Raw genomic sequence first — 22,446 nt, 5'->3', positions numbered from 1 at the left:
CTCCACTCGGAGGAGACAGAAAGTCCTCCTGTGAGCTGCAGACTAGAGTAAAACAACAACAACAACCACTGACTTCCACTTTAAAGTGGTTTCATGTTGGAAGGAGCTGACAGCTCTCATTTCATAGTTGACTCTCTCGGATCTCATTTTGTATTTGATTCTGAGATCTCATTTCGTAGTTGACTCGCTGGGGTCTCATGATGTAGTTGACTCTAGATAGAATAATCATAGTGGGTAACTAACATTCATATTGATGCCGACGAGGACGGCTTATGCTCATCACATACTTGGAGTTGGGTTCTCACAACTAGTAAATGGAATAACCCACTGTCATAATCACACGCACAACCTAGTGCTGACCTACGGACTTTACAATGACAACTTTTTAAACAAAATCCTATCCTACCTGACCACTTCCTAATCACCTTTAACTTCCAGCTGGTCGATTATGCTCTCACGGGCAAAATAAAAAAGAAGTCAGATGTTACTGTCGCAGATTCAATGAGGCCATTACTCCAATTCAATATTTACGACCAAAAGCATTCATGTGTGTGAGGGAAAGTTGACATCTCCCTTGTCATGACGCGTTAAATTGTGACGTGGAACAGAATATAGCCAATCAAGAAGCTCCCTGAGTCAACAAAAGGAAACAACCGTAAATAAAAACAAGCATTTCTTTCCCGATGTTGTTTTTTTTCTACAAAAGTGGGTTACCCGGACAGCAAGAAGTATTTTTCCAAAGCAAGTGGTTTTTGGGGGATAACACTATATCTCAAGCCTCCAGGGAAGGTTTTGGAAACATCGGCGCAAAGCTGAAAGCGTTTATATTGTATCGGTTTTGTGAGCTCACGTGTGATCACGCGAGATTTCAAGATTGGCGGTGGAATAGACACTCTTTATGTATGTGGTGTTTTGTGTTGATATTATTGGAGCACACCACACAAAATATGATCAACACTATTAAATGCCAGATTTTTTTTATCTTCATGTGAGGGCTCAGTCACACCCACCGTCCCCCAGAGATGGGTGTATGTGGTGCATTAAAAGACACATGGGGATGAGAGTGTGTGATGCATTAAAATCCTGGCTCTCATCAGACTCAAGGCTCTCATGTCATGTTTGACTCGGCTCTCATGTTGTCGTTGACTCTCTTGGCTGTCATGTCGCGAGGCTGAGAAAGAGCTAGTTGTAAATTTCTATCTTGTGTCTTATGGTAAAAGTCACAGTGTTGGCTCACAAGGACATCGGTATCGAGTGTCGGTTGATAATTTCGAGTTCAGCTAAAAGGCCGCCAGCTTCATCGTCTTCCTAGTCCTCCTCGTCTTTCGTCCTCTGCGATACCTTCCCCCTCCTCTTTGCCAGCCATGTTTAATTGATAATGTGATGATGAAAGTTGCAGAAGGAAGAATGCTGCTTCCGTGTTTTCCCCCGTCTCCTGAAGATGGGACGCTATCTCTAGCTATTAGCATTTGAATATATTTCATCTTAGCAGTACTCTATTGCACAACACCGTCTCTATTGACATATTTTGGGTAACACTCATTGCAGAATGACATACTACAGTATATAATATTACATTACTGTACCATTAACAGAGCAAAAATACACAAGTATGCTTTTTTTCACTATACTAGTCAGAGATATAATGTACATTTGTAATAGTGCACATACTTTAAGTATACTTAGCCTATTGTTACACATGCAAGTATGTAGTAACACTCAGTACTACACACACAAGCACACAGTAACACACTAATACCCAGTAACTGCCACACACGAGTACACAGTAACACACATTAGTACACACTAACTACTTCACACATGAGCACAGCATACACACTAGGTTACAGTAGCACCCACTAGTACACACTTGGAGTCACTACTACACACGCACACATACACAATAAGACACACTAGTACATAATAACACTCACTGATAGACAAAGTACAGTTATACAGTAACACCTACTAGTACACACGAGGACTCACTACTACAGACACTTGTAGACAGTTACACAACTGTAACAGACACTGTAATAAACACTGCAACTAGTACAAGAACACAGTACCACTCATTACCACTCTACAGTAACAGTACCACTGACTGTTACACAAGAGAACACAGTAACAATCATTCGTTGCAATAACATTCACGACTAGATGTGTACACAGTAACACTCATTACTACTCCACACAGTGACATTCAATAGTAACAGACAGAAACATTCACTACCACATCCTTGCACACAGTAACACTCACTACTAGGGCTGTCACTATCAACTCTTTTTAGAATCCATTATCCTATAGATATTGCTTCGACAAACCAAGTAATCGCCCTGCCCCCCAATTTTTATTTTTTTTAATTCTCATTTATAAGGCATGGACTTCTATCCTTTAACTGCATATGTTGGTGCTGAGTGTGTGATATAAATGCATTTTGCAGAATGTGAGTTGAGGTAAATTAATTGAAGGTCTGTACTGTCTTACTACTAATTATCTGTACATATCTTATATGCATACAGTATATATGCGTCATTGTCTCCAGCCAAGCACGAAACAACAGTACGTTCCAACTAGCGAGGGTAGGGTTACAGTACGTTCTAAATTATAACTAGTGATTGTAGGGTATCCTACATTGGCCAATAAGTATTAAAACGACACTATCTAGCTATCTATCTATCTTAAAATAAATCTCCCAAGATTACCCCCCCCCCCCCCCCCAACACACCCACACAAGTATGTATGCGAGCATTTGAGATAGAAATGTGAAAGGATTTGAGTACATTTCATCAATGGATTAGATGATGGTATGTGAATAGATTTTACATGTTTATGCGAGTGTGTGTGTGCAAACATTTCACATTTATGTGAGCGTGTATTTATGTGAGTTGAAAAGGAAGTGGTTTCAAAATAAAATATGGCATTGACCAACAGCCATAAAGTACAATCGTCAGCCTAATTTAAGCAGTCGCGTTACATAGCATTATACTGTATAGTACATACATATATATTTTTCATATATATATATATATATATATATATATATATATATCGTATACTTGTTGATTATTGTGCTACAATAACGCTTTTCCTCATTGATTGAAAATGAGTGCTTTGAATGTGTAAGTGCTGTAGGATATGACGTAATGGTCGGCCAATCAGAAGCTGTGTCGTGTATGAGGTAGGGCTAGGCTGGCTCGTCTATCAAGCGGGAGACGTCATTATTCGGACGCGGATGCTGCCGAATAAATGTGCCTTTCGGGCTGAAGCGCAACTGGACGTGTGTTTACTCCTGGACTCAAGGCAGCGTTTCAACACCGCTGCGTTACAATCTGAAACGTATACAGTTCGTTGCAAGCAGGATGGCCGGGTAGTCGCATTTATGCTCCCCTGCGCCGGTGTACCTAATGAGGTGTCCAAAGGGAATTAAGGAATTTGATTGTCGTAGTGAAACTCGTGTCATAGATATGCACTCCAGACTACACACAGTCATAGTTAAAAATTTCATTACTTTTTAAAATATAGGTACATCTCAATAAATTACAATATAGTTTAAAAGTTTTTCTTCAGTACTCATAGAGCGATTAAACACTGAAGTACTTTTCAGAGGGCAAATTCCAGCCTAATTTCTACATTAAAAATCACTTTATTTCTTGAATTAATTCACTATTTCGTTTGACGTTATATTGTAGTTTCTCAATATGGGGAATCTTTTTTATTTGCTATGTGCTAGGATCATCAAAATAATCCATCCATCCACTTTCCGAGCCGCTTCTCCTCACTAGGGTCGCGGGGGTGCTGGAGCCTATCCCAGCAATCATCGTGCAGGAGGCGGGGTACACCCCGAACTGGTTGCCAGCCAATTGTAGGGCACATACAAACAAACAACCATTCACACTCACAGTCACACCTACGGGCAATTTAGAGTCTCCAATTAATGTATGTTTTTGGGATGTGGGAGGAAACCGGAGTGCCCGGAGAAAACCCACGCAGGCACGGGGAGAACATGAAAACTCCACACAGGCGGGGCCGGGGATTGAACCCGGGTCCTCAGAACTGTGAGGCTGACGCTCTAACCAGTCGGCCACCGTGCCGCCCATCAAAATAATACATATTTTAAATATGAAATACTTCACTCTTGAGTGTGCAGTGTATCGCTTTAATTTCACGTTTTGAATTGAACTACCTAATAAAGGATTTACACCATTCACGTGTGAGCATGATGTGTGCGAGAAAGTGATTGACGTGCTCGCGTGAACGCATTTGAGTAGTGTAAATGAGACCAGTTGACTTGTGTAAATGAGAGCATTAGAGTAGTGTTAATGAGAGCAAGAGTCGTGCGTTTGAGAGCATTTGAGTGGTAAGTGTGAGAGCTAATCCTGAATAATGTCCCGAACGGCCCCTCACAAGTAGCCCTTACTAATACACACACGAGTACACAGTTAGTCACTCACACACACACCAGTACTAGTTTAAAAAAATGAATACAAAGTGAAGCGCCACGGTAACCGACTGGTTAGAGCGTCTGCCTCACAGTTCTGAGGACCAGGGTTCGATTCCCGGCCCCGCCTGCGTGGAGTTTGCATGTTCTCCCCCTACCCGTGTGGGTTTTCTCCGGGTACTCCGGTTTCCTCCCACATCCCAAAAGACATGCACGCTAGGTTCATTGAAGTCTCTTAATTGCCCGTAGGAGTGAATGTGAGTGCGAATGGTTGTTAGTTTGTATGTGCCCTGCGATTGGCTGGCAACCAGTTCAGGGTGTACCCCGCCTCCTGCCCGATGATAGCTGGGATAGGCTCAGAAAATGAATGGATGGATGGAATACAAAGTGAAAGTGGAGATGAAAGTCTGCATCTATATTCAGCTCTGGTTATTTTGAGAGCACACTTCAAATAAAACAGCACATCTATCTATGTACAGCATCTATCTATATACAATATCTATTGCTGTGTTAGTCATTGATGAATGAATGAATAAATGGTCTGATTGGATTATGGCCATGATAAAGTTTTCTTGTCGCTGCCTCAGCTATTAACTAGAAGGTCTTCTTCGTTGTTGTCGTCATCGCGGTGGCAGCCAGCGGAGCAGAGCAATAAAAAGACCAGCTGATGCTGAGCGCTTCTGGCAACAAAGTGAGCAAATAAAGAGCAACAAAAAACAAGACGAAGAGAAGAAGAAGATTCTCTCTTTTAAAGTCAAAGTACAAAAGCTGCTCTGAGCTAGGTCTGGGAGTCAAAGCCACAATCTTTCCACTGGAAGACACCCGGCGTACACGCTGCAACTCACTTAGACATACAGTGGTGCCTTGAGATATGAGTTAAATGTGTTTTGTGACCAAGATCGTGACTAAATACACTCATACCTCAAATTATCTTTCCCATTCATTCATTCATTTTCCATACCGCTTCTCCTCACTAGGGTCAAGGGCGTGCTGGAGCCTATCCCAGCTACACCCTGAACCGCCAGCCAATTGCATCCCCATTGAAATAAATGGAAATGTCATTTATCTTTGCAGACCCCCCCAAAAACGACCTGTTATGTCAACCTTTGCCGCACTATTCCAGATATCTACATGCCTCACATCAATCAAAGACACCCTCTAAAAGACAACGCACAAGAACAGAACTGTTATGACTCCCTTTGACACACCATTGCCGATGATTACCCGACTCACGCCACTCACACAAGACATACAACTACATGCAGTGACATACTCCAACAAACACGCAACACATTTCAACTGACTTTGACACATTACATAAAAGAAACACTCTGAGTCATATATCAAACAACATGTCATGACTCCCTTAGACACACGATTCCAGATGACCACCTGACTCACGCCAAGCAAAGAAGAAAAAAAAAAAAGCGCAACATCAAGTTGCCTTTGCAACCACCACCTTTGACAAGGAAGGACTACACACTGTGACTCATTACATCATGCCACAAGATGGGGGCTAAGCACTACTTTTGTCTTAATGAAGCCCAAGAACTCACTTCAATATACTGTAGTTTCTTAGCACTGAGATGCTACATGATTGTGACAAAGCAGTTTTTTTTTAAACAAAGCTCCTCTATTCACTTCAACGAATTCATTAGTACCAAGATGATGGCAAAGCACTACTTTTGTCTAAAATGAAGCTCCTCAACTCACTTCATTATAGTTCCTAGGTACCAAAATGACACAAGATGGCGGCAAACCACTACTTATTAGAAAAAATGTAACTCCTGAACTCACGTTAACTTAGTTCCCCAGAACTGAGATGCCACAAGATGATGACAAAGGACTACTTTTGTCTCAATGAAGCTCAGCAACTCATATTAACATACTGTAGTTTCTTAGCACTGAGATGCCACAAGATGGTGACAAAGCACACATTGGATGGTGACAAAGCACACATTGGTTCTAAATGGAGCTCCTCAATTCACTTCAGCTACATGCTGTGAGCCACGCCAATCAAAGACCCCCTTGGAAAAGCTACACACGACTACATGCTGTGACTTACCACAACAAGCAACGACATGTTCCGACATACTACAACGAAGGACTATACACTGTGACTCACAACAGCACACGACTGCCTGCTGTGACTCACTACTCGTGGAAGTGTGAAAGTGTGTGTTTGTCAGAGGTGGGTGGAATAGCCAAATATTGTACTCAAGTAAGAGTACTGTTACTTGACAATAATGTGACTCAAGTAAAAGTAAAAAGTAGTCCTCCCAAAAAATTACTTGATAAAAGTAAGTACAAAAGGTACACAGTGACAAATCTACTCAAGTACTGAGTAAATGGTGAGTAACTTCTGATTTCTGATGAAAAAAATTTAATAAAATGTGAATGTGCAAATTCGGATTTTGCTGTGTGTGTGTGTGTGTTTGTGTGTGTATGAGTGCGAGCGGGATTATAATGTACCCGAAGTAATGCATGTTTTACAGTTGTGATAAAATAGGGCTAATGTGGGCTAATATGCACAGCCAAAACAACAGCAAAATATCAGCAATTTACCACAAGGTGTTTTCTCAAGTTAGAAGCGGGCTGAAATATCCACGTTTGGCCAGGCAGTGCCAGACAAATACTACAAAACACGAAAGCTGTTGTTTTTCTTCATCTAAATGTAAACAAGTCACGCGTGGTTACCTTCAGTGGTAACGACGACCTTCCCAACATGTTCGCCACATAGGCACGTCGATGAGCCAGGCTGGTGTATCAAGTGTTAATGCCTGGGAAGCCCAATAGAAGACGTTGGATGCGGTCCTTGTTTTTCGTTTGAATGGTGAACTAGACTTAAACGTCACTAGCGCTTAAATTGGATTGGAGCAAACAGCGCCCAATGTGGAAGTCAAAGTCGTAGTCAAAACAGATAGGTCGCGCCACGAAATAGTTGATAAATAAAAGTAGCGAGCGGCATTTACATTATTGTAACAGAGTAAAAGTACCATTTCTTCTTAACATAAATACTCAAGTAAAAGGAAAACGTATGCAGTATTAAAACTACTTTTGACAAGTACAATTTATCCAAAATGCTACTTGAGTAAATGTAGCGATTTACTACCCACGTGTGGTGTTTGTCTATCCGTGACAACACACTGGTTAAGACACCATGACCATTGTTACATACGCATATACTCTGCATATGTGTGGGTGGTGGCAGGATGAAGATTGGTCGCTACGCTCGAGCAGCGTGGCGTGGGAGGCATACTCGGCAGGATGCACAAACACAAGGCCAAAACGTGCGTGGTTGCTATGGCGACACGCAAGCTGACAAGGTAGGGAGGCAGGGAGGGATGACTCACCCCAGTGTCGTCATGGTGACGATGGTGTACCAGAAGGAGGCCGGGATGGAGGTGAAGGTGGAGCCCTTGGTCCCCTTCTCGGCGTAAAACATGACGGTGGCGAAGATGATGATGGCCATGGTGAGGGAGAAGAGCAGGAAGCCCAGCTCCGAGGCACAGCTCTTGAGTGTGTAGCCCAAAATCCTCAGACCCTGCGAGTGGCGCGAGAACTTGAAGATCCGGAAGACACGGAATACCCTCAGCGTGACAAAGGCGCCGCTCACGTCCTCGTTCTCTGGCATTACCAGGCCAATGTAGTAGGGCATGATGGCCACCACGTCGATGACCGACATGACTGAACGCATGAACTTGCAGCGACTGGGCGCGGCGAACAGACGCATCAGATACTCAAAGGTGAAGATGAGTACACATGCCGTATCCATGCAGAAGAATGCCAGCTGGTACTTCTCGCCGCACGGGAGCTCCTTGACGCTCCCCTTGGGGGGTCGGCAAGGGACTGTTTCCACCACGTTGGCAATGACCGACACAGCGATGAAGAATCCCGTCACGTAGTAGAAGACCAGCGCCATAGTGGACGTATGTGGGTTCTCGAAGGCTCGCCACAGACGCTCTCTGGGGCTGCTGTGCGGGGGCAGGGGCGCATCCATAGCTTCGTTAGCTTCCGTGTCCTCGGCCAGACGCTCCTGGTTCTCCTTTTTCCGGTCTCGGTATTCCTTAGGAGCAAACCAGGGAACATTAGCAACGACTTACACACTACAGTGTGGCGAAAAAGTAACTGGCGCCGCAGCTAAAAAAGTTTAGAATTGCCTAAAGATGCTACAAGATCCCAGCAAAGCACTACTTTTGTCTAAAATTAAACTCCGCGACTCACTTCAGCATAGTTCCTTGGTACCAAGACGCCACAAAATTGAAAAAAAAAAATTGTTTTTGAGAAAAAAAAAGTTGTAATCATACAACAAATTCATGTTTTTATGTAATGTAATGTTAGGAAAATTTTTCAACTTTAACACAACAAATAATGTATTTTATATTGTATCTTATGAGAATAAAGTCCTATTTAAAAAAAAACGTACCATGATGATATTTAAGAAACAAATCAAGCGAAAAATTCAACTCACTTTAACATACAGTAGCTCCTTGCAAGATGATGCCAGAAGATGCGGCAAAGCACTACTTTTGTCTAAAATGAAGCTCTGAACTCACTTCAGCAATAAAATGACACAAGATGATGACAAAGCACTAATTTTGTCTAAATGAATTTCTCAACTTAGTTCAACTTAGTTCCTGAGCACCGAGATGTCACACGACAGCAAAGTATGACTTTTATATAAATTATTCACTTCAACCGAGTTCCTTGGAAGCAAGATGGTGGCAAAGCTTTACTTTTGTCTAAAATGAAACTCCTAAACTCACTTCACCATAGTTCCGAGGCACCACAATGACACAAGATAACGAAAAACCACTACTTCTGTCTAAATGAGGCTCCTCAACTTACTTCAACAAACCGGAAGTTCCTTGGCACCAAGATGCCACAAAATGGCAGCAAATGGCTACTTTTATTGAAATAAAGGGTCTCAAGTCACTTCAACATAGTTCCTTGGCATCGAGATGCCACAAGATGGCGACAAAGCAGGTGACACACACTAGGATTCCCTACAAACAATGACTACACACTATGGGTGCATTTCATTTCTACATTTGGAACTTCTTCGGTCCTAGGTCCTCTGTTTACATGCTAGCTTCTCCCACCATAAATTCCATCGAGGAGAGATAATATTGACAGAGGAGCGATGCAGAGGGAGTTAGGAATGTTTGGGGGAAATAAGACAAGCGTGCATCGATGACGTCATTTCATGGAGACGTCTACTAAAGATGACGTCACTTCATTGACGTGTCAAAAATGAAAAGTCTGCATGGCTAAATTATTACTACCGCCACAAATGTCCACTTAATGCTTTATATATTAAGCGTGATTACATTAAAGTCAAATATAAGTGGTTCAGAAAAGGGATGGATAATCAACTCTGTTCAAAAATCAACACATTACAACTTTGTAGATGCAAAGATGATCGTGATTGGTCAATCCCCGTTCTGTCCCCCCTCCCGCCCCCACACGTGTAAAGCGTGTTTTTGGAGCGACTCGCAAATATATCCATCCATCAATCCGTTTTCTGAGCCGTTTCTCCTCACTAGGGTCCCAGCTACCATCGGGTAGGAGGCGGGGTACACCCTGAACTGGTTGCCGGCCAATCGCAGGGCACATAGAAACAAACAACCATTCGCACTCACATTCACACCTACAGCCAATTTAGAGTCCTCGATTAACCTGCATGCATGTTTTTGGCATGTGAGAGGAAGCCGGTGTGCCCGGAAAAACCCCACGCAGGCACAGGGAGAACATGCAAACTCCACACAGGCGGGGCCGGGGATTGACCCCGGTCCTCGGAACTGTGAGGCAGACGCTCTAACCAGTCGTCCACCGTGGCGCCTCGCAAATATATGTTATGTGTTAATATGTATTAAGTTGAATGCAAAAAAGTAGACGCAATAGAAGGTTTTTATTTTCTTTATGTGCCCAGATGAATTTCACCTAATTACTACACAAACCTTAGAAATATGTGGTTGGTTAGGTGTATCATAACTCTGAGCTAGTGTAATTAAGTAATTAAATACTATCACAAATACAACAGACTCTCAGCAAAATATGTATATTCAAACTAAAATAATGGATGACGAAAACAGAAGATTAACTACTGTATTTAATTTGAAGTTCTGCCCCATTCACTATCCACCTGGCCATTTTGAAATGTCACCATCGAGGACCTAACGCACTTCCGCGGAGGATACATCAGATGTCTCTCAATATAAGCTAGCTCCTGGAGGCTCCTCAATGCTCGCTCCTCGCTCCTTGATGGGCGTTTAAGACACTCGAGACGCTCCTTAATATGGCGGTGTGATAACAAGTTCTGGGTCACATTTAAAGTTTTGAGGCGTGAGGAGCTAGGAACGTTGTATTTAAGGGACTTGAGATGCACCCCACGATTCACTACAAAGGACAACAACCTGTTTTTGCTGACTTGGATACAGTCGAACAAAGGAATACATACAATATGCTCTGTCACTCACCGCAATGAGGAAACCACCCTGTGACCTCACAAGTGTCCTTTCTCAGACTTAAGTTACGAGAGAGACATTTGGGGTTTTGGGAGGTGGAAGGGGTTGGTACCTCCATGCAGCAGTCTCCGATGATTTCGGGCACGATGCCATAGAAGGCCAACTCCTCATCGAAGGCCTGGATGCACTCGTGTCGTGGGTAGTGCAGCTTCCCGGTGCGGTAGAAGTTGAGGATGTGGCGGAACATTTCGGGGTCCCTGTCGAAGAAATACTCCTGAGTGTCATCGTTGTAGAAGAACTCCTTTTCCGAGGAGCCTAGCAGCGTGTCGGGATAGCGGTCCAGCGTATTCTTCCATGTCTAAACAAACAAACAAACAAACAAACAAACAAACGCAGAGGTTTACGTCACGAGTGGGGTTGATGTGGTTAAGGTTAGAGGTTGCAGGGGGGCAACCTTTAGACAGACAGACTAGTTTCCGGTCTGGTCACCCCCCCTTCTCTTCTCTGTCAGTCCTCCAGTATTAATGCATCGTATCCCCATCTGAGGGGGGAGGGCAGTGTCGGGCTGGGGAGGACACTCGGCTAGGTGTTCCGGCATTCCGGCCTGGTCTCTGGCCCGCCATGGCTTTCCTCCCCCACAGATTTTTAATGCACCACATTCATTTGCACATCCTTTGGGGAGCTGGTTGGCCTGGGTTGGGTTGACGGTTACGAGTCATCATTGCCCTGTGCCCGTCTCGCTTCACCCCTACCAGTCTCCCCAATTTTAATCAACGACACCCCACCACACACAATCACGGTACAGGGAGGGGTTGCCAGTCAGGGACCTGGTAACCATATTAATTGGGTGGGTGGTGGGTATTCACATTTCTCTTGGTTGATGCCTGGGGCTTTGGGTTGTTGGGCCGTGGAGAGATGGGTGTTCGCCTTCCTCTCCCCTCTCTTGGCCCCGTCGCCCATCCTTGCTCACGACGGGTGCTTAACATGGGCTCGCTTTTGGCGGGCTATGACTGTTTTCGGGTGGCGGCTAGCTCCTGCATGGGGTCCTGTTGGTGGCTGGGGCCCCTATCCTCTGATCGGTGGATGGGGTGCCCACACCCCTCACTTTGAAACTGGTCCGCGGCGCTTCGGTTGGGCTGGGGGCCGCCCTGTGTCCTGGGGAGTGGGTGGCGTTGGGTACCCCGCTGAACAGGATCACTGGCTTGCCCCCCCCCCTTGCGGGTGGAGGGGGCCGGGCCCACCCGGGCCCACCCTTCCTCAATGTGCCGGCTCAGCAACGCCGTACACCGGTTAACTAACATGCATGTGATATGGTGTTCATTCACTAATAAGTTCACTAGACACGCTATATGCTTTAAGTGCTTGTGCTAGGACCACTTATAATAACACAGGTTATACTAACATATCAACTCACAGGTTCTTACAGGTGTTTAGACACTAAAAACCGCACCGCTCCTCAGTAGCACTGACTTGCTCATTTCCCACATTCTGTCATGTCCTGCCCTTTTCTGTCCACTCTCATCTTGTTCTCTTGGTTAGTTATTGCATGTCCTCAATGGATGCCCGACCCCCTCCACCCCACCCCCATCCACAAATAAGAACACAATTTGACTGTTGTAATGTTACTTGTGCTATTGTTCTGCTGTGGTTCGCACCCCTATTCCCCTTGTCCACTCCGTCCCTCCTTTCTGACCCCTTAAACCCTTTTCTGGCCGACATCCTTTTCAATAAACATCAGAAATTAAAACGTTTTAAAATAAGCAGAGGGAGTATTTCAAACTCCCTTGTTGCACAGCAATACTGTTCCAGCACAAAAGGCATACAGGTCCACTATTCTGCAAGGCCGTGCAGATGAACAGGACAGGCTAAAAAAAAAGGGGGAAAAAAAGAAGACATAGTAGGACTGCACGATATTGGAAAAAAATAATTATCTTTAACCCTGCGATATGTATTGCGATGTTAAAATAAACAGGATTATGTGCACATAAGGTCGAAACCAGCACACATTTCTCATTTTCCCTCTCTAGAAAAACTATGCTCAGTAGAGCGCAAAAGTAGGAATCATTTGTATGAAGTCTACCTGAATTTAAATGCACTGTAGTATTGAGCAATAGTCCAGCCAGACATTTCTTTTCATGCCCTGTTATACTGTAGAGTAATTAGCAAATTCCCAACACTATTCATTTGTTTTAAATCAGTCTGTTATTTTACACCTACGTTTTAACATATGCATTAGTATTTCTATATTTGAATACATTAGTTTAAGCAAAACACGTTGTTGTGTACACCTGATGTTTGTCCCTTCAATAATGCCATGGCTCTCCCCCTTCCCCCCAAGTCTAATCTGTTGCGACATCCATTAGTTCGTCAAATTCTGAAGAGAGATACAGTAAATGGAGGCAGGCAGTCGTTTCGCGTGTCCTCATTAATAGCTACGAACTAAAGTTCATGAACTAGTTCATATTTTGTGTGACCGTGAACTGAACGCGCGCATTCTGACGTCAAAGAATGGTTTTCAAACGAAAGTTCATTTTCATTCAAGAGTGCTAGGTTTTGTTAGGGACTTCCAGGACAAACCCGTCTGAACACATTATATACGAGCCTTCATACGTATTTGGCAGCCGATTCAGTGCGGCCACGGCCGCCATTCATGGGAGGCTCATGGCAGCTGAGTGAGAATGCGAGGTTCATTCAGGGACACTGCGTGAATGTGAGTGAATGTGTTCTTCAATGGTTCTTTTGTAATACATATAATAATAATAATAATAATACATATAATATTCTTTTGCGCTTGGCTGGCAACCAGTTCAGGGTGTATCCCGCCTCCTGCCCGATGATAGCTGGGATAGGCTCCAACGCTCCCGCGACCCTTGTGAGGATAAGCGGCTCAGATAATGGATGGATGATAATGTACTTTTCCTTTCGGCTTGTCCTGTTAGGGGTCGCCACAGCGTGTCATCCTTTTCCATGTAAGCCTATCTCCTGCATCCTCCTCTATAACACGAACTGCAGTCATGTCTTCCCTCACGACATCCATCAACCTTCTCTTTGGTTGGTCTCTTTGGTGGCCAGGCAAGCTCCCTTGCCTGGCAGCTCCATCCTCATCATCCTGCTACCAATATACTCACTATCTCTCCTCTGGACGTGTCAAAACCATTGAAGTCTGCTATATTCTGTTTTACTTGGGCTAATCTTCATTCCTCTCCTTTCCAGTGCATGCCTCCACCTTTCTAACTGTTCCTCCACCTGTTCCCTGCTTTCACTGTAGATCACAATGTCATCTGCAAACATCATGGTCCACGGGGATTCCAGTCTAACCTCATCTGTCAGCCTATCCATCACCACTGAAAAACAGGAAGGGGCTCAGGGCTGAGCCCTGATGCAGTTCCACCTCCACCTTAAATTCTTCTGTCACACCAACAGCACACCTCATTAATGTTCTGCTTTTAAGTTTCCTGTACTATTCTAACATACTTCTCTGCCATTCCAGACTTCCGCATGCAGTACCACTCTGTCATAGGCTCTCTCTAGATCCACAAAGAAACAATGAAGCTCCTTCTGACCTTCTCTGTACTTTTCCATCAACATCCTCAAGGCAAAAAATGCATCTGTGCTACTCTTTCTAGGCATGAAACCATACTGTTGCTCACAAATACCCACATCTGTCCTGAGTCTAGCCTTCACTACTCTTTCCCATAACGTCATTGTGTGGCTCATCAACTTTATTCCTCTACAGTTCCCACAGCTCTGCACATCACCCTTCTTAAAAATGGGAACATGCACAATTTTTATCCATTCCTCAGGCATCTTCTCACCCACTAGAATTCTGTTGAACAAGATGGTAAAAAACTCCAGAGCCACCTCTCCTAGATGCTTCCATACCTCCACAGGTATGTCATCAGGACCAACTGCCTTTCTATTTTTCATCCTCTTTAATGCCTTTCTAACTCCCCCCTTACTAATCATTGCCACTTCCTGGTCCACCACACTTGCCTCTTCTACTCTTCCTTCGTTCTCATTTTCCTCATTCATCAACTCCTCAAAGTATTCTTTCCATCTATCCAGCACACTACTGGCACCAGTCAACACATTTGTATCTCAAGCCTTAATCAGCCTAACCTGCTGCACATCCTTCCCATCTCTATCCCTCTGTCGGGCCAACCTGTATAGATCCTTGTCTCCTTATTTAGTGTCCAACCTGGTGTACATGTCCTCATATGCCTCTCTCTGGCCTTTGCCACATCTAGCTTTGCCCTACGTCGTATCTCAATGTATTCCTTTCTCCTCTACTCGGTCCTCTCAATGTCCCACTTCTTCTTAGCTAACCACTTTCCTCGTATGATTTCCTGAACTTTGAGGTTCCACCACCAAGTCTCCTTCTCCCCTTTCCTGTCAGAAGATACACCAAGTACTTTCCAGCCTGTCTCTCTGATCACGTTGGCTGTAGTGGTCCAGTCTTCTGGAAGCTCCTCCTGTCCACCGAGAGCCTGTCTCACCTCTTCTCGAAAAGCCACACGACACTCTTCCTTTCTCAGCTTCCACCACACTGTTCTCTGCTCTGCCTTTGTCTTCTTAATATTCCTCCCCACCACCAGAGTCATCTTACACACCAGCATCCTATGCTGTCTACCCACACTCTCCGCTACCACTACCTAACAGTCAGTAACCTCCTTCAGATTACATCTTCTTCACAAAATGTAATCCACAGGTGTGCTTCTACCTCCACTCTTGTAGGTCACTTTATGTTCATATCTCTCCTGGGAAAAAAAAGTGTTCACTTCAGCCATTTCCATCTTTTTTGCAAAGTCTACGACCATCTGTCCTTCCAAGTTTATTTCCTGGATGACATACTTACCCATTACTTCTTCATCACCCCTGTTTCCTTCACCAACATGTCCATTACAATCTGCAGCAATCACAACTCTTTCTGTGTCTGGGATGCTCAGAACTACTTCATCTAGCTTCTTCCAGAATTTCTCTTTCACCTCTAGGTCACATCCTACCTGTGGGGCATAGCCACTAATCACATTATACATAACACACTCAATTTCAAGTTTCAGCCTCATCACTCGATCTGATACTCTTTTCATCTCAAAGACATTCTTCGCTAACTCTTCATTTAGAATAACCCCGACTCCATTTCTCTTCATATCTACACCATGGTAAAATAATTTAAACCCTACCCCTAAACTTCTAGCCTTACTGCCTTTCAACCTGGTCTCCTGGACACACAATATATCAACCTTTCTCCTTATCATCATGTCAACCAACTCCCGAGATTTTCCTGTCATAGTCCCAACATTCAAAGTCCCCACATTCATTTGTAGGTTCTGTGCTTTCTCTCTTTTCTTTCTGCCTAAGAACTCGCTTTCCATCTCTCCTTCGTCTTCGACCCACAGTAGCTGAATTTTCATCGGCGCCCTGCAGGTTAATGGCGCCGGTGGTGCACGTTGTTAACCCGGACCACGGCCATTATGGTATGGAATTCTTTAGATGAACGCTCATATTTGTTTGGAAAAGTTTTAAGCCGGATGCCCTTCCTGACACAACCCTCTGCATTTATCCGGGCTTGGGACCGGCCTACAGTTTGCACTGGCTTGTGGCCCCCATAGGGCTGCATTTTTTTTAACACAGTACATAATTGTAAAAATTGAATAGGCCTACTAGAAAAATTATTATTTGTATCAGAATGGTTTGGTTAAAACTGTACAATCACACTGTCATGATATGGAATTTATTTTTTGTAATATAAAAAAATTTATAAAATATTTTGTTCATATAGTCAACCAGAGCTGCAAGGAATGCAGTTATCAATGTCCTTTAACCATCGTTCCTGTCATACGGTGTTGCGTGTTTTTGTTAGCACATTAAAAAACTTTTTTAATTCCTCATTTTAAAAAAGACCATTCAAGCAACACGTTTTTCCTCATGTTTTTGAGATTGTCGGGTGAAAGCTGCATCTGGCTACTAGTGTGGACTGAATGGGTGGCAAAAATGGAAAAAATGTAATGCCAGTATTTTCAGGGGAATAGCCCGTCAGCACCATATGAGAAAAAAGAACTATAAACTTGTTCATTTTTGGAATGGTAAACTTAGTTCAAAATTTTGAAATATTAACTATGAACTGAACTAATTCATTTTTGGAGCGGTGAACTGAACTTTGAACTAGTTTCCACAGAAAATGAACTTTCCCAACACAGCAGACAGATGACAGATACAGTGGAGGAAATAATTATTTGATTCCTCACTGATTTTGTAATTTTACTCATTGACAACGACATGAGAGGTTTATAATTTTAATGGTACGTGGATTTTAACAGAGAGAGACAGAATATCAAAATGAAAATCTAGAAAATCACATTAAAAACATTTCAAATTATTTTGCAATTCATAGAGGGAAATATAGTAAATATTTGACCCCTAACAAAACATTATCTGCTACTTGGTGGAGAACCCCTTGGTTGCCAGTGCAGAGGTCAGACGTTTCTTGTATTTGTAGTTGATCACCAGGTTTGCGCACATCTCGGGAGGAATTTTGGACCACTCCTCTCCAAATCCTTAAATGTTTCGAGGCTTTGCCTTTGCAACTCGAAGCTTCAGATCCCTCCACAGATTTTGTTTTAGGGGATTTAGGTGTGGAGACTGGCTAGGACACTCCATGACCTTAATGTGCTTCTTCTTTAGCCACTCTTTAATTTCCTTGGCTGTTTGCTTTGAGTCATCGTCGTGTTGGAAGCCCCATCCACGACCCATTATTTTAAGTTTTCTGGCTGAGGGAAGGCGATTGTCACCCAGCATTTCACGGTACAAGACTCTATCCATATTTCCCATGATGCGGTGAAGTTGACCTCTCCCCTTTGCAGAGATACACCCCCAAAGCATAATGCTTCCACCACCATGCTTGATGGTGGGGATGGTGTTCTTGGGGTTATAGTCTGAATTCCTCTTCATCCAAACATGATTTTAAATAGCTCGATTTTGTCTCATCTGACCACATCATCTTCTCCCAATCATTCTCTGTATCATTCAGGTGTTCACTGGAAACCTTCAGACGGGCCTGTACATGTGCCTTCTTGAGCAGGGGGACCTGCAGGATTTTAATCCATTACGGCGTAATGTTTTACCACTGGTTTTCTTGGTGACTGTGGTCCCAGCTGCCTTGAGATCATTAAAGGTCCCATATTTTGCCTATTTAGACCTCCATAGAGTAAGTCTTTCACATGGACTTAAAAGGGTCAATTTCATTTTAAAAAACACCTTGGGTTTGTCATACAAGTGTCCAGAAAAGGCCCCTCTGACAGCTAATTGCTTTTGACCCAGTTTTGCATCCGCTTTACATATTTGGCTAACACCGCCCCCTTTTGTCTGATTGGTTGCCTCCATGTAGAAGGCCCAACCCTCACTACTAGTGAGAGCACACGCGTTGTTCACAGCGCTGGCTCAGGAGCGTAGAGGAGAGCGGAGAGAACGAACAACCCCAATTCCAATGAAGTTGGGACGTTGTGTCAAAGATGAATAAAAACAGAATACAATGATTTGCAAATCCTGTTCAACCTATATTCAATTGAATACACTACAAAGACAAGATATTTAATGTTCAAACTGATCAACTTTATTGTTTTAGCAAATAATCATTACCTTAGAATTTTATGGCTGCAATACGTTCCAAAGAAGCTGGAACAGAGTCATGTTTACCATTGTGTTACATCACGTTTTCTTTTAACAACATTCAATAAATGTTTGGGAACTGAGGACACTCATTGTTGAAGCTTTGTCGGTGGAATTATTTTCCATTCTTGCTTGATGTACAGCTTCAGCTGTTCAACAGTCCAGGGTCTCCGTTGTCGTATTTTACACTTCATAATGCGGCACACATTTTCAATGGAAGACTGGTCTGGACTGCAGGCAGGCCAGTCTAGTAGCCGCACTCTTTTAGTACGAAGCCACACTGTTGTAACACGTGCAGAATGTGGTTTGGCATTGTCTTGCTGAAATAAGCAGGGGCGTCCATGAGGCATGGACGTTGCTTGGATGGCAGCATATGTTACTCCAAAACCTGTATGTACCTTTCAGCATTAATGGTGCCTTCACAGATGTGTAAGTTACCCATGCCATTGGTACTAACACAGCCCCATACCATCACAGATGCTGGCTTTTGAACTTTGCGTCCATAACAGTCCGGATGGTTCTTTTCCTCTTTGGCGCGCAGGACACAACGTCCACAATTTCCAAAAACAATTTGGAATGTGGACTCGTTGGACCACAGAACACTTTTCCACTTTGCATCAGTCCATTGTAGATGAGCTCGGGCCCAGAGAAGCCGGCAGCTTTCTGGGTGTTGTTGATAAATGGCTTTTGTTTTGCATAGAAAATTTCCAATTGCACTTACGGATTTAGCGCCGAACTGTATTTACTGACATCGGTTTTCTGAAGTGTTCCTGAGCCCATGTGGGGATATCCTTTACACATTGATGTCGGTTTTTGATGCAGTGCCGCCTGAGGCATCGAAGGTCACGGGCATTCAATGTTGGTTTTCGGCCTTGCCGCTTACATGCAGTGATTTCTCCAGATTCTCTGAACCTTTTGATTATATTATGGACTGTAGATGATGAAATCCCTAAATTCCTTGCAATTGTAACGTTGAGGATCATTGTCCTTAAACTGTTCAACTATTTTCTCACGCACTTGTTCACAAAGAGGTGAACCTCGCCCCATCTTTGCTTGTGAGTGACTGAGCAATTCAGGGAAGCTCCTTTTATACCCAATCATGGCACCCACCTGTTCCCAATTAGCCTGTTCACGTGTGGGATGTTTCAAACAGGTGTTTCAACTTTCTCAGTCTTTTTTTGCCACCCGTCCCAGCTTTTTTGGAACGTGTTGCAGCCATAAAATTCTAAGTTAATGATTATTTGCTAAAAACAATCAAGTTTATCAGTTTGAACATTAAATATCTTGTCTTTGTAGTGTATTCAATTAAATATAGGTTGAACATGATTTGTAAATCATTGTATTCTGTTTTTATTTCTGTTTAACACAACGCCCCAACTTCATTGGAATTGGGGTTGTAGATCAGCTTGAGAAATTCGAATGTCCTGATTTCAGGCCTCTCAGCAGAAAAATGTCTGGAACTGAGGAATGTGTGGAATGTGTGGATGATTTTAATTAATATTTCACATGTTGACTGAGGCACCATAGTGAGCCAATATAACTCCCAAATACCAGAAAAAGTTGGTTTGGTAAAATATTGGACCTTGAACAATGGTCCTCCCATGTAGTTCTGGGCTGATGCCTAACCATTCCCGAGGGAGAGTGGCAGTCAATTAGGACGTTATTTGGTCTTACCAATGATGGAAAGGTTGTGTCTAATTGATTGATTCTGTGGACAGGTGTCTTTATATAAGTAACAAGTTGAGAGAGGTGTCTTTCATACAGCTAACGAGTTTCGATTAGGTGTACTTTCTTAAAGTGAGAAGGCTAGTCTGTGGGAGCCAGAATTTTTTATTGTTGGTAGGGGATCAAATACTTATTTCACGCAATGAAATGCAAATAGCGGTACATTTTAAAACTTTTTTTTTTTAAATTGTGATTTTCAGTTTTTTCTTTTAGATACAGTATTCTGGCTCTCATTGCTAGGATGAATATAACAGTAAAATTATACACCGCTGATGTCTATAGACCGCTGATATGAACTTACAAAATCACTGAGGGATCAAATAATTATTTCCTCCACTGCAGACAGATGATAGACAGACAGCAAGACAGAGTCTTTTCCCCACTCTGCAAAACTTTGAACCATTGAAATAATGAAGTAACTGACTTAATTGAGAACCTTAAAAAGTCAGCAGCGGGTTACAATGAAATCAAGGGCTAAAATACTAAAGGAAATACTTTCACTCATTAACAAATCTCAAACTCATGTCTTTGCGGAGATTAAAGTCTTACCTGTCTTTAAAGAGGGAACCCCCAGTGTTTTTAATAACTATCGACCGATTTCTTAAAAGTCCTTGAAAACCCCAAACACACAAACCCCAATTCCAATAAAGTTAAGATGTTGTGTAAAATGTAAATAAATACAGAACACAATGATTTGAAAATCCTTTTAAACTTATATTCAATCGTTTACACTACAAATACAAGATATTTAATGTTCAAACTGAGGACTGTTATTGGTTTTAAAAAAAAATCTCTCTTTTTGAATATGATGCCTGCAACACTTTCCCAAAAAGCTGGGACAAGGGAAACAAAAGACTGGGAAATTTGAGGAATGCTCATAAAAAACACCTGTTTGGAATATTCCACGGGTGAACGGGCTAGTTGGAAATAAGTGATTGGGTATAAAAGGAGCGTACCCAAAAGGCTCATGCGTTCACAAGCAAGGATGGGGTGAGGTACACCACTTTATGAACAACTGCGTGAGCAAATAGTACGCCATTTCAAGAATGTTTCTCAATGTACAATTTCAAGGAATTTTGTGATTTTATCATCTACGGCCCATAATATCTATAAAAGATTCCATTAATCTGGAGAAATCTCTGTATGTAAACTGCAAGGCAGAAAACCAACAGTGGATGCCCATGACCTTCAATGCTTCAGGCGGCACTGCATTAAAAACCGGTATCATTATGTGAAGGATATTACCACTTGCGCTCAGGAACACTTCAAAAAACCATTGTCAGTTAACAGAGTTCATCACTACATCTTCAGATCCAAGTTAAAAAACTACCATGACAAAAGATAGCCATATATCAACAACACCCAGAAACGCCTTCTTCGGGTTCTCTGGGCCCAAACTCATCTGAGATGGACTGACGCAAAGTGGAAAAGCGTGTTGTGGTCTGACAATCATCAGACCATCCGGATTGTTATCAGTGCAAAGTTAAAAAACCAGCATCTGTGATGGTATGGGGGTGTGTTAGTGCCCATGGCATGGGTAACTTGTGCATGTGTGAAGGCACTATTCATGCTGAAAGGTAGTTTTGGAGCACATATGCTGCCATCCAAGCAACGTCTTTTTTAGGGACGTCCCTGCTTATTTCAGCAAGCCAATGCGTGTCAGACAACACTCATCAGGCATCTATGCTAGCATAATGCTTATTTATCTTATGTTGCGTCTTTCATGAAACATATACTGTACAAGGTTTTGTACCACTGAAATTTGTGATTTCAAATTGTCTTGCTGTTTACTGTTTGCTGGTAAAGTGTCATGTTGTCGTGTTGTTGAATATACAGGACGTTGCAGCAGACAGAAAGACAAACAAGCAGAGAATTTAAAGACAGTTTTGCAAATTAAACAAATTCACCAGTCTCATTTCATTTAAAATGTAATTATGTTGATGTGGAAGCCAGAATAAAAAAAAGTGTGACCATAAAACATTTTGAAGTAGAATGACAATATTTTGGGATAGGCTCCAGCATGCCTGCGACCCTTGTGAGGATAAAGCGGTACAGAAAATAGATGGATGAATGGATGACAATATTTTATCGTTGCAGGACCCTGGCCAAAAGTCACGTACTCAAGGAGCTATTTTAATGCAAGC

General features: G+C 42.9%; 1 protein-coding gene across 1 annotated transcript in view; it reads right to left on the bottom strand.

The window, feature by feature from the left end:
• kcnd1 (potassium voltage-gated channel, Shal-related subfamily, member 1) overlaps nt 1-22,446 on the bottom strand; it is a 40,185-nt gene that overhangs the window by 7,427 nt on the left and 10,312 nt on the right. The window contains exons 3-4 of the mRNA XM_061684591.1: nt 11,022-11,267; nt 7,796-8,508 (exon numbers count right to left, since the gene is read on the bottom strand). Coding sequence (XP_061540575.1) covers nt 7,796-8,508; nt 11,022-11,267 — 959 coding nt within the window. The remainder of the gene's footprint in view (nt 1-7,795; nt 8,509-11,021; nt 11,268-22,446) is intronic.

This window comes from Phycodurus eques, chromosome 1 (genome assembly GCF_024500275.1).
Source record: "Phycodurus eques isolate BA_2022a chromosome 1, UOR_Pequ_1.1, whole genome shotgun sequence".
Classification (NCBI taxonomy): Eukaryota; Metazoa; Chordata; class Actinopteri; order Syngnathiformes; family Syngnathidae; genus Phycodurus; species Phycodurus eques.
Note: the sequence above shows the minus strand (reverse complement) of the source record. Positions and strands in the feature narration are given on the sequence as shown.